The sequence below is a fragment of the Bos grunniens genome, chromosome 5 (genome assembly GCF_055505025.1).
Source record: "Bos grunniens cultivar Pamir isolate PY7600 chromosome 5, Bosgru_T2T1.0, whole genome shotgun sequence".
In the NCBI taxonomy this organism is placed as follows: domain Eukaryota; kingdom Metazoa; phylum Chordata; class Mammalia; order Artiodactyla; family Bovidae; genus Bos; species Bos grunniens.
The window spans coordinates 118,273,280-118,286,097 of NC_141169.1; the positions used below are offsets into that span (position 1 = coordinate 118,273,280).

The 12,818-nt window shown below is 64.3% G+C and overlaps 1 protein-coding gene across 5 annotated transcripts in view; it reads left to right on the forward strand.

Annotated features, from left to right (window-relative positions):
• GRAMD4 (GRAM domain containing 4) overlaps positions 1 to 12,818 on the forward strand; it is a 66,282-nt gene that overhangs the window by 40,233 nt on the left and 13,231 nt on the right. For all 5 annotated transcript variants that reach the window (XR_015164927.1, XM_086404298.1, XM_086404299.1 and 2 more), the window contains 2 exons: positions 8,640 to 8,760; positions 12,145 to 12,206. Coding sequence is in view for 4 of the 5 variants with exons in the window: in XM_086404298.1 (XP_086260424.1) it covers positions 8,640 to 8,760; positions 12,145 to 12,206 (183 nt within the window). In the remaining variant the exon portion in view is untranslated. The remainder of the gene's footprint in view (positions 1 to 8,639; positions 8,761 to 12,144; positions 12,207 to 12,818) is intronic.

Sequence of the window (12,818 nt, forward strand, 5' to 3'; positions counted from 1 at the left end):
TGTGCCCCTGGGAGCTGGTCCTGGTGGAAGCCGGCTCTGCTCACCTGTCCTGCTGGGTGGGGGCGCAGTGAGGAAATTACGGTGCCAATCTCTGCCCCGGGCATGCCCCGCGATATTAGAAGGTTCAGGGTTTCTGAGTCATGTTCCGGGCGGGATCCTGGCTCCCCTGGCCTCCAGCAGACGTCCTTCCCGTCCCCCGGCCGGCCCTGGCCACCTGCCAGGTCAGCAGACGGCACCAGGGCTTGGAGAGGAGAGCAGCATCAGGCTGGGAGCCGTGCCCCGTGACCCGGGCAAGTCCCGTGACGGCTGGTGCAGCGGCCTTCCCACCTGCCTGCCCATGGCTCCTACTCCAGGGGACCCCCCCACACCTGTGACTGTGTGGGGGCAGGTGTGACGGTCCCTGTCCTGGCCCACCTGCATGGCTGCAGAGGTGCCGAGAGGCTCATGAGAGCCACCTGCGGGCGGGCCTCCAACGGGACACGCTTGTGCGAGTCCCAGGCTCGTGGCAGGCTGATTCCGGGATGCCCTCTGCGTGGGTGCTTCTCACTGTGACAGTTTGGCCAAGCTCGGAAGCACCATCAGTGGGGTGTTTGGCAAATCCTGTTTCTGGGTGATGGGGACACACACCCAGAGGTGGGAGGAGGGGGCTGACAGGGGCCCCTGCACCCCCAGAGGCCATGACCTGCCAGAGGAGGGCACGTCTTTGCTTTTTGGCCTCTGCTCACCTCTCCAAGGCCTGGTGCTGTCTCCTGACCTGGCAGGTGGCCAGGGCCGGCCGGGGGACGGGAAGGACGTCTGCTGGAGGCCAGGGGAGCCAGGATCCCGCCTGGAACTTGACTCAGAAGCCCCGAACCTTCTAAAATCGCCCGATTCCTGGGAGTGGGAAGACCCTCTCTGGGCCAGATGGAAAGAGGGGGATCGTCCTTTTCCTCCCAGGCCCTGCTTGGCCTCCTTGGCCCGAGAGAGTTGTGTCTGTGTGGAGTCTGGTGGGCAGAATCCCAGTGCCCACGTCCTCATCACCAGACCCTGTGACTGTGTCACCTTTTATGACAGAAGGGACGTTGCAGACGTGATTGAGTGAAGGGTCTGTGATGGGATATGGGCCTGGAGTATCCAGGTGGACTCGGGCGTCACGAGCGTCCTCAGGAGAGGGAGGCGGGGGGTCAGAGAAAGAGGAGGAGACGTGATGATGGAGTCAGAGGTTGGGGTGGTATCCCCGATGGCGGGGGTCACAAGCCAAGGAATGTGGGTGCCTCTGGAAGCCGGAAGAGGCTGGGACGTGGGTTATCCCCCGGAGCCTCCAGAGAGGCCAGCCCTGCCCTCGCCTCACCTCAAGCCCCTTGAGCGCCGTTTCAGACTCTGACCACAGGGCTGTCAGGATACACCCTGCCCTGATGTCGGTGGTGACTCCTTTCAGCAGCAGTAGGAAGTCAGCGTGGGGCTCTTTGAGGGGCTCCTCCTGCTGACCCTGTACGTGGCGTCGCACCTCCACCCCCCACCTACAGGAGATCCTCATGGCCCCCTGATTGATGGAGCCGGAATGTGTGGGGAGCCCATTGCTGTAGCCAGGAGTGTCCGGGGCCTGTGGGCAGAAGGCCATACTGCCTTGGAACAAGCCACGAGCTGGGCCTGGGGTTGGAGGGTGTCCCGGGGCCCAAGGAGAGACCCGGGACAGAAGCCAGCAGCCCCCGAGGACACGGGCCTGTTGGGAGGCCAGGAGAGGGGAGACCGCCTCCTGAGCGACCAGCCCGGCACTTCCCGCCTGGTGAGGAGCAGCCGCCCGTTTCTTCTCCGTCTGACAGCAGGAGGAGGAAATTTCTGGGGATTTGCGTTGCCTTTGTCCTGTGCAAGGATCCAGCAGGGTTCTGCGCTGCAGTTGATCTAAATATGTTGTGGGAGGCAGCAGGCCCGCAGTGTCCACCGTCGTGGGGTCTAATCATCATTCCAGGCTTAGAGGTCACGCAGCCTTGCGGGAGGCCTGCGCTCGGAGGAAGGACTTGAGGGAGAGGAATGATCAGGATGTCGATGGGGCATATTCATTCGTCTTTGTGCCCCCGGGAGAGGAGGCTCCCAGAAAAGGCGGGAAGGCTTCTCCTGGCTTTGCGGTCAGCGGGGATGAGTAGGTTCGCCAGGCTGTGTCCAGAGGTTCCTGTCTGCAGGGCCATTGTCTCCGCACTGGCTTGGGGGGGTGGTGGCTTTGAGGAGAGAGGTGGGCAGGGCTCCTAGAAGGGAGGAGCCGTCGGTTCCGGCTCTGCAGGGTACGGCCCCGGGAATGGGGGTCAGCTTGAGGGGGTGGTGCTGTGGGAAGGCAGAGAGGGCCGAGGGGGCTCTGTCAGGAGCCCAGGGTGAGGTGTCACAGCCCGAGGCCCCTGGCCTCCAGGACTCGGGACGTGAGCATGTCTGCACACTTGCAGCCACACGCAGAGCACCCCCAGGGCTCGGAACGGGAGCTGAGTGACCACACGTGCTCACGTCGGCCCGGGTGCCCTGGCTGACGGTCCCGCGTGCTGGGCCCTAGCTGCTTTTGACCTCTCGCAGCCGAGGGGCAGGGGACGGGAGTTCAGGCGCATTGAGGAAAACGTGGTTTCCTGCTGAAGGCGCCACGGGCAGAGGAGGTATCCGGAGCTTGAACACCGAGGTCCATGGAGGCGACTGGGGTGCGTGTGGGTACTGGGGGCCAGAGGAGCAGATGGGAGAGCACCCAGCACCCCGCCCGTGGCCCCAGGAGCAAGGCTGCGATGGCCTGGAGCCCCACCTGTTTCCCCCGTGGAGCTCCCTGGCCTGCCCTTGAAAGGTGGTTGGCAGGGCTGTGGGAGCCCCCCCCCCGCGAGCCAAGCCTGAGGCTGCTCCCCCTGGGGATGCACTCTTATCCCTGCAAGGAGCTGGCGGCCAGAGCTGGGGAGGGGCAGGTGTCTGAGGGGTTCCCGGGAAGCTTCACCCGCCTCTCTCCCTGTGAGCCTGTACTGAGTACCTGTGGGACCAGGTACTCACACCTTGGCCAGGGCAGGGGGTGCCTCAGAGGTGGGTCCCATGGGAGGCTGAGCAGAGCTCTAGGCGCTCAGGAGGGCAGGCTGTCTCCACGTGGCGCCAGGGCCGCGGCTCTCCCACCGCCAGTCCTCCCAGAAGAGGCCTGCGTGCATCGGGCAGGAGGCCCACTGGGAGTTGTTTCTGGGGGCCCTGGGGTTCAAGCTGGATCTAGAAAAGGGAGAGGAACCAGAGATCAAATTGCCAACATCCGCTGGATCACAGGAAAAGCAAGAGAATTCCAGGAAAACATCTACTTCTGCTTCACTGACTACACTGAAGGCTTTGACTGTGTGGATCACAACAAACTGTGGAAAATTCTTAGAGATGGGAATACCAGACCGCCTGACCTGCCTCTTGAGATCAAGAAGCAACAGTTAGAACTGGACATGGAACAACGGGCTGGTTCCAAATTGGGAAAGGAGTACATCAAGACTGTATATTGTCACCCTGCTTATTTAACTTATATACAAAGTACATCATGAGAAATGCTGGGCTGGATGAAGCACAAGCTGGAATCAAGCCTGCTGGGAGAAATATCAATAACCTCAGATATGCAGATGACATCACCCTTACGGCAGAAAATGAAGAGGAAGTAAAGAGCCTCTTGTTGAAGGTGAAAGAGGAAAGTGGAAAAGGTGGCTTAAAGCTTAACATTCAGAAAACTAAGATCATGGCATCTGGTCCCATCACTTCCTGGCAAATAGATGGGGAAACAATGGAAACAGTGGCAGACTTTATTTTTATTCCAAAATCACTACAGATGGTGAGTGCCGCCATGAAATTAAAAGACGCTTATTCCTTGGGAGAAAAACTGACCAATCTAGACAGCATATTAAAAAGCAGAGACATCATTCTGCTGACAAAGGTCCATCTAGTCAAGGCTATGGTTTTTCCAGTGGTCATGTGTGGACATGAGACTTGGACCATAAAGAAAGCTGAGCACCAAAGAGTTGATGCTTTTGAACTGTGGTGTTGTAGAAGACTCTTGAGAGTCCCTTGGACTGCAAGGAAATCAAACCTGTCCATTTTAAAGGAGATCAGTCCTGGGTGCTCATCGGAAGGACTGATGCTGAAGCTGAAACTCCAATATTTTGGCCACCTGATGAGTTGAGCTGACTCATTGGAAAAGATCCTGATGCTGGGAGAGGTTGAGGGCAGGAGGAAAAGGGGACGACAGAGGATGAGATGGCTGGATGACATCGCTGACTCGATGGATATGAGTTTGAGTAAACTGTGGGAGTTGGTGGTGGACAGGGAGGCCTGGTGTGCTGCAGTCCATGGGGTTGCAGAGTTGGACGTGACTGAGCGACTGGACTGGAGCCAGTTCACATGTGCCTGGGGCACCAGCGGATGCCCACCCCAGGCAGGGTGCAGGTGCTGCGTCACGGCAGCGTCCCCGCTTTGACAGAGGCTCCAGGTGTGTGACACGTGCATAGCGAGTGTTTGCTGATGGAGTTATACATGAGGCAGTGGCCTCTTGGCACAACCAGGCTTGGTGTGGGGCAGAGTGGGGGTTCCTGTGGAGGCTAGGGCTCCTGGGTGGATCACGTGTCAGGGCTTTGGACCCCCAGTCACCTGAGTGCCCCCGCCACCTCCCAGCGGGCGCCCTGTGGGCACGTCCATCACGGGTGGGAATCTGAGCACCCTCAAGTCCTCATAGCCGGGGTCCCCAGGGTCCCCAGTAGGAGGCGGGGGTGGCTGAGGCCTGGGGGTGGGGTGGGGCCCCCATGCCTGGTGTGCAGGATGCAGGTGGTCCCCCCGGGTGGCGGCTGGCCGCTCACTCCTGGCACTGTTCGTGAGTTCCCACCACGGCCACCCGCACCGCTGGTGTCCTCTCTGCCCGGTTCTCGCCAGCCTGGTACGCATATCCATGAGGCCATGGTCCTTGGGGAGCTTGGAGTGTGGTGCAAGGGCCATCCTGCTTCCCAGCGGGCCTGAAGAGGCCTCTGGGGAAGCCGGGGGCAGCAGGAGCGGGCGGGCCATCTCCCTGGGTGGTGGGCGTGGAGTTCTCCCGGCCCCTCGTCTGGAGGGTCTTCTCGAGGAGTCTTGGTGGGAGGGGCCCGCGGGGCACTGAAGACTGCTGAGCCCCGTGTGCCCAGAGCAGGGCAGTCCCAGCAGGAGAGGCAGGGAGGCCCCCTGGACTCTACCCAGCAAATGGGTCCCAGCCCTCAGCAAAGCTGGACGTTTTTCCCTGGCTACTGGCAAAATCTAGCGAGTCATGAGCTCGCCCCGTGGGAGGTGGGCCGGCGCCTCGCCTTGCTGCCCACTGTGGGCGCCCCTGAAGGGGCAGGGTCTCCCGTGGCTCGGGCTGGACTGGGGCGCAGGCCGCCGTGCAGACACAGCTGCGCTACCAGTCCGTCCAGGTGGGGGGCCCAGGGCTGTCATGTTGACCATGCCCTGAATTTCAGGGTCTCGTGTCCCCGGGTCTGATGAGGCGGCCAGGACAGGAGAGGAGCCCCGTCCTGTCCAGAAAGAAGGTTCCGGGTCTCATTAGACCAGGAGCGAGGGCAACAGAGGTCGCCCTGCTGCCCCGGCGCTGCTGAGACCTCAGGGCTGTCCTGGCCGCCCCTGGGCTCCAGTCCTCACCCCTGACTCTGGGGAACTAGTCAGTCGTACTCCGAGGTCTCAGGAATGCCTTTTGGAACACGTCCACACGTGGCTTTTCCTGTGGAGTTTCCCTTGCAGCTGCTCAGCTCCATGGTTGGGGTGGTCTGTGACCCACCATCCAGACCGCAGCCGCCGCTCACCACACACAGGGCTGACTTCAGGGCAGAGGCGGCGCTGAGATGACCCTCAGCCGGGCCCTGGAGCCCAGTGCTGCCCGTTTACCAGCCTTGGTGCCCCCAGCATTCCCGTGGCCCTGACCCCGGGCTGACGTGTTGTTGGCTCGGCCATCTGCCCACCTCCCGGCCCAGGGCGTGTTGTCCTTCTGTCACAGTTGTCAGAGTTCACGTTACTCTGTCCGGGGGCTGCTCCCGTGTTTTCTTGGCAGCTGTTGAAAAGGTCCCGTGGACACGGCCGGTGGGGGTTGGGGGCCAGTGCCCGGGTTCCCCTGCTGCCTGGCTGGCGGCCGGAGCTCGCAGGGCCTGGAGGAGGCAGCACCCACAGGGTCAGGGGGCCTTGTCGCCCCCTCTGCTGCCGAGGTACACCCTGCAGGGCTGTTGGGAGTCAGGGCCTCACTTGTGCGGGTGCACACCCCGGGAAGGCTGCACCCGGCGGCCGGCTTGCGGCACGCTGTCCTGGCCGCGAGCCCCGGTTCGTTCCTTGTCCTGGACCGAGTGTTTGCACCTGTGTCGTTTGTACGTGGAAGCCCTCAGCCCCAGGGGGAGGCGGCTCGGGTTAGCTGAGATCACAAGGGTGGGGCCTCGGGACGGAGTTAGTGCCCTGCTGGCAGAGGAAGAGGCGCCAGAGCTCACTGAGTGCCCTGTCAGGAGGGCAGCTGTCTGCAGGCCAGAAGGGAGGTCCTCCCCAGGAGTCCAGTCTGCCAGCCCCAGACCCTGATGTTCAGCCTCCAGGGCTGCGAGAAGCAAGCGTCCGCTGTCTAGGCCGCCCACTCTGTGGTTTTTCGTTAGAGCCGCCCGAGCCCACGAGGACACACCCGTCTCCACCCCGCCGTCTCGGAACGGGAGGCGCATCTGCTGGAGCTCTAGCTCGTGTTCCCCCGTCCCTGGGGTGTGGCGGGTGGAGGCCAGGCAGCGGCAGGGGCCGCCGTGGGGCCGCCGTCTCTGGGCCTGGGCGTCGTCGCGGGGTGTCCAGCTCGTGCAGGTGCCGAGCGATCCGCCTGTGTGCGTGTGCGCCCACGCGTGTGTGCACTCCCTGTCGCCACCATGACGGCTTTTGACAAATGGGGGCTTCAGACGGTGTATTGATTCTCTTAAAGTTCAGAGGCCCGAAGTCTGGAGTGAGTGTCATGGCCAAAGTCAGGGCGTGGGTGGGCAGGACAGTGCTTCTGCGGGGGCCCCTGGGGCCCTGTGTCCCGGCAGTGCTCCTGCAGGGGTCCAGGGGTCCCTGTCTCCCGGCGGTGCTCCTTCGGGGGCCCCGGGTCCCTGCGTCCCAGCAGTGCTCTTTCGGGGGCTTGGGGGACCCTGTGTCCTGGCAGCGCTCCTGCGGGGGCCCAGGGGTCCCTGCGTCCTGGTGGCGCTCCTGCAGGGGTCCAGGGGTCCCTGTCTCCCGGCGGTGCTCCTTCGGGGGCCCTGGGTCCCTGCGTCCCAGCAGTGCTCTTTCGGGGGCTTGGGGGACCCTGTGTCCTGGCAGCGCTCCTGCAGGGGCCCGGGGGTCCCTGTATCCTGGACAGCGCTCCTGCGGGGGCCCGGGGGTCCCTGTATCCTGGACAGCGCTCCTGCGGGGGCCCTGGGTCCCTGTGTCCCGGCGGCGCTCCTGCGGGGGCCTTGGGTCCCTGTGTCCCGGCGGCGCTCCTGCGGGGGCCTTGGGTCCCTGAGTCCCGGCGGCGCTCCTGCGGGGGCCCTGGGTCCCTGCGTCCCGGCGGCGCTCCTGAGGGGGCCCGGGGGGCCCTGTGTCTCAGCAGCGCTCCTGCAGGGGCCCGGGGGTCCCTGTATCCTGGACAGCGCTCCTGCGGGGGCCTTGGGTCCCTGTGTCCCAGCAGCGCTCCTGCGGGGGCCCTGGGTCCCTGCGTCCCGGCGGCGCTCCTGCGGGGGCCTTGGGTCCCTGAGTCCCGGCGGCGCTCCTGCGGGGGCCCTGGGTCCCTGCGTCCCGGCGGCGCTCCTGAGGGGGCCCGGGGGGCCCTGTGTCTCAGCAGCGCTCCTGCAGGGGCCCGGGGGTCCCTGTATCCTGGACAGCGCTCCTGCGGGGGCCTTGGGTCCCTGTGTCCCAGCAGCGCTCCTGCGGGGGCCCTGGGTCCCTGCGTCCCGGCGGCGCTCCTGCGGGGGCCCGGGGGGCCCTGTGTCTTCGCGTCCTCAGCTGATCGCGCTGCCCCTTCTCCCGGGCCTGTGGGCCCCCTCCTTCCTCTGACCCCCGCCTCCTCCCGAGCTCGCTCCGTGGCGACGTTGGTCCCACCCCGTAGTGGGGCTGTGCTCACTCACCCCGAGGCCTCGCCGCCTCGGCCTCCCCCATGCTGCCTCCCGGGACCCCTGGCCCTCGGTGTGTCCGTCCGTCTGTCCGTCCCTGATGCAGGCGCTCCTTCTTGGTGCGGGTTTTCTCGAGCGCCAGCTTGTTCTCTTGCCGTCTCTCATCTGCCTGCTGTCGGGCCTCAGGTGGTCAGCAGCCAGCGGTAGGCTCTCTGCCCCTCGCAGGGGCTTTGCTCAGTGGCCAAGGCCTCCCAGCACAGCTCACACTGCAGTGTGTCTGTGGGTGACCAGGCGCCACCAGCATCCCTTCCTCGGGGGATCCTGCCCCTGGAGAGGGTTCGGTGAAGGGCCTTTCTGTGCGTCTGTCTTGAATTGGTTTATTTAAGTAAAGAGACCCTCAGCGTGCGTTGACCGAGAGCTCACCTGGGCCTTAAGAGGAGCCCCGGTTGATACGCTCGTGCAGGTGTGGGGTGACCCCCAGGATGGAGCGGGGCAGCAGCCGCTGTCTGTGTCTGAGCGCTCCCTTGGCACGTCTGTGTGTGGGCGGAACAGGCCACGTGATGCTCACCTGGCTGCTCTCCCTCACAGAGGAGGAGCTCCGGAAGCTGCGAGAGGAAACGAACGCGGAGATGCTGCGGCAGGAGCTGGACCGTGAGCGGCAGCGCAGGATGGAGCTAGAGCAGAAGGTCCAGGAAGTGCTGAAGGCCAGGTGAGGAGGCGGTGGGGCCGTGAGGACCACCCCCAGGGAGGAGGTGTAGAGGGCAGGTGAGGACCACCCCCAGGGAGGAGGTGGGGAGGGCAGGTGAGGATGACCCCCAGGGCCAGAGGCAGGGACAGCCGTGTGAGGACCACCCCCAGGGCAGGAGGCGGGGAGGGGAGGTTGTCTGTGTTGGGGGCGGGAGGCGGGAGGGCCGGGCATCTATGTTGCGGGGCCGGGCGGAGCCAGGTAACGCTGCCCCTTGGCGGTCAGGGTCCCCAAGCCAAGGCCCTGCCCAGATGCTGGCGGCCAACCCCCAGTGCGCTGTGGCCTCTGCTGTCCCCGTCTTCCCCTCCAGGTGGGGTCTCAGCCCTCCCGGGAGGCCTGTGGGCCCCCTGCCCCGGCCTCTGTTCTCACGGAGCACTTGTGGCGAGTCGCCCTCCCTACTCCGGGGCTGTGTGTACCGCTGCCCCAGGCAGGGGTCCTCAGTGAGGCCCCTGCTGAGTGGTGGTGCCCCTCCAAGGCCTCCTCAAGGATGCCGCAAGGGCCTGGGGCGGGCGGAGCCGGCGGGCCCGGCCCCGAAGTCCTGGGTTGTGTCCTGCCTGTGCCCGTGGCGAGCCGTGGTCTTAGGAAGGCAGCTGCCCTCCTGTGCCCTGGGGCCTTCGTTTGGAAAGGGGTGCGGGTGTTCCTTTTCCGCACTGAGGGGAGGGAGAGGAGTCACAGCTGAGCCCTGGGGCCCCGGAGGAGCAGGGCTGCAGAGCAGCTCACAGAGCCCCCGGGTTCCCTGCGTACCCCAGTCTCAGCTGCAGAGAAGCAGGGCTGCAGAGCAGCTCACGGAGCCCCCTGGTTCCCTGCGTCCCCCGGTCTCGGCTGCCCGTTGCTCCCAGGACCTGCGGCCCTGCCACCCTGCCTTGGTGCTTTCCCACGCTCCCCCGCCGCCGCCCGCTGCCCCTGTTGCCCCCTTGGACACCTCCCTACAGGCATCACTGCCTGTGGCGACGCCCCGCGCCCACCGTGACCTCCAGGCCAGCCTGCCGTGGACCGTCTCCTCCTCCCACAGGCTCCTCCGTCGCGGGGCAGCCAGGTGCCCTGCCCCAGCTTCGGGAGGAGCGCTGTGGGCTCCCACAGGTCTGCCCCGCGAGCTCGGCCCCTACCTGTTGGTTTCAGTGGGTGACTTTGTGGGGTCAGTATCATCGGACGGAGACCCCGGGCCCGCCTGCGGCCACCCAGAACCCGAGCCCAGCTGCGGCTTGGCGCTGAGTGTCTCTGCACCCGCGCGTACCCAGCTGAATGCCTGGGCCCGGCCTTCCCCGGGAGCCCGCCATCAGCACTTCCTGGGTGCACCCCCATGTCTGGGACCCCTAGCCGGTTCAAAGACCATCCTGGCAAAGGCCCAGGCCCCTGCCTGGGAACAGAGGGAGCCAGGGTGGGAATGGAGTCCCTTCGTGCCCTGGCCCCACTCCGTTCCCAGTAAAGCCCTGTTTGTCAGGAGCCCTGGGCATGGAAGGTCTTCTGGGCAGCCTGGCCACTGGGAGGGGTGGGCATGGAGGCCTCGCTCCCTCTTCCTTGACCGCGGCTCCCTTCTCTGGGCCCGCCTCTGTCTGCTGGCTCCCTGTCCGTGCCTTCACGAGGCTGCATCTGTGGCCCCTGCTCGCCCTGCCCTCTGGTCCAGCCGGTCCACTGTGCGTCCTGCTCTGGCACCGCACGGCCATGACGGCTTGCGGTTACGGACCTGCAGACCGGGTCGGTTCCCAGAGATGCTGGACTGGGGTTGTTCCCGAGTCCAGGCTTGTCCTGCTCACTGCACGACAGGCCAGTAATCGAGAGACAGGTTGTTGGGGCAGAAGTAATGACTTTATTCTGAAGCCACATCCTTTTAGTGATTAACTTGTGACCAAACACACAAGGTTCTTCCCTGTTGTAAGATCACACTGTGCAGGGGAGACTCCTGGTGGCCAGTGCAGGGGCCCAGGTTCGATCTCGGGTCAGGGAACGAGAGCCCAACTGCTGCAGCTAGAGCTTGCATGTCGCAGTGAAGACCCGGTGCAGCCAAGCAGATAAAGTAAATGTTAAAAACAGCTCGGTCGTGGGAACAGAGCAGGACGCAGAGCGTGTGCACCTGCTGAGGGTCTCTGGGCCCCACGGTCTGTCCTGGGGGAGCCCCCGCCCCCGCTCCCACCGAGGTCTGCCTGGGGTGCCAGTTTCCCCACATCCTGGGCTCTCTGCTGGACTGTGAAGCGGCAGAGTCAGAAGCCCGCCACCGGGCGAGGGGGGCAGGTGGGCTGCCTGAGGGACAGGGCACTGCCTGAGAGGTGGGGGCCCAACCGTCGGGGCCTGTGGCTGAAAGTCAGGTCTGTGGTCGGGAGCCGGCAGGTGGACGGGAGCCCCGGGGAGGCGCCAAGGCCGGGGACTGCTGTCGTCAGGTGCGGCAAGATAGACCGCGAGGGCAGGGAGCTCAGCACGGACCCAGCTGGGACCTGGGCGCAGCCTGCCGGCCAGGGGTCACCCAGCCTGTGGCCTTGCATGGTGCTTGTAGTGTGTGTGTTGATAAGTACCTTTTCACTGGGCCCAGGAATCAGTATGAAAGTGAAAGTCACTCAGTCTGACTCTTGGCGACCCCATGGACTGTACCGTCCATGGAATTCTCTAGGCCAGAATCCTGGAGTGGGTAGCTGTTCTCTTCTCCAGGGGATCTTCCTGACCCAGGGATAGAACCCAGGTCTCCTGCATTGCGGGCGGGTTCTTTATCAGCTGAGTCACAAGGGAAGCCCAGGAATACTGGAGTGGGTAGTCTGTCCCTTCTCCAGTGGATCTTCCCCACCTAGGAATCGAACCAGGGTATCCTGCATCGCAGGCGGATTCTTTACCAACTGAGCTATCAGGGTATAAGAGTTGTTTATTCCGAGCTTAGTTAAGTCACTCAGTCGTGTCCAACTCTTTTCGACCCCATGGACTGTAGACCACCAGGCTCCTCTGTCCATGGGATTCTCCAGGCAAGAATACTGGAGTGGGTTGCCGTTTCCTTCTCCAGGGGATCTTCCCGACCCAGGGAACGAACCCAGGTCTCCTGCATTGTAGGCAGACGCTTTAACCTCTGAGCCACCAGGGAAGCCGTTATTCCAAGCTTAACAGTAAATAAACAAATGAGTCAAAGTTAATGGGAAAGAAAGAGTTCTATGTTTGCACACTGTGTGCCCGTCAGGGATGTAGCTCTGTGCTTGCCCCGCTGCCCTCAGCCCGAGTCTGAATGGGGCAGTCAGGACCCCAGAAGGAGCCGGGCGGATGGGACTGGGCACCGGCGTGTTGGGTGTGGCTTTGCTGAGCCTGGACTCAGGCCGTGTCTTGAACTAACAGAGATCTTGCTTTCCCCCCGCCCCCATCCCCATCCCCTTTAAGAGCCGAGGAGGCGCCAGCTCAGCAGCCCCCGAAAGGACAGGCCCAGGTCAATAACGGAGCAGGTAGGCCTGGGGGTGGTGGCTCTGTGCCCGGGGGCACCTGCTTACCCGCAGGACCCCCTCCTGTCGGGTCCCTGATTGCCCATTGGGGAGTCTCTGTACCAGGTGCGAGACATCCCATCGGAACTGGACTTATTTTTGCACAGACACAGGGCGGCCGCTCTGCCTGCCCCGCCCTCCTCCCCATGTGGTCACTCTGGCCGCATGGCCCTGGCCGGGCTCCCTTCCCGGAGGCTGGGCGCTGGGGGCAGCTGTGGGCGGCGGGCTGCAGCCCCCGCCCCGGGTCAGGACACAGAACCTTCCGGTGCCGTTTCTTCCCGCCCGGGGCTCGCGTTCCTCGTCCCCATCCACACTGGGCCCTTTCTGGAGCTGTCACTAAGAGGATGGTGTGGGAGGGAACTGGGCTTCCGCCTGGCTCTGGAGGGGCCTGGTCCGCAGCGGTCCCTGGCCTGCGTGGCCTCGGACCCAGGACCCTCGCAGGCTGACTGTTGATGGGAAGCCGTGCCCGGGCTCAGAGAGCCACCCCGGAGGGACCCTCAGTTGAGCGCTGTGGGGGGTAAAGATGCGGAGACTGCCATCCGAGAGGGGAAGCCTCTCACGTGACCTCCGGGTGGG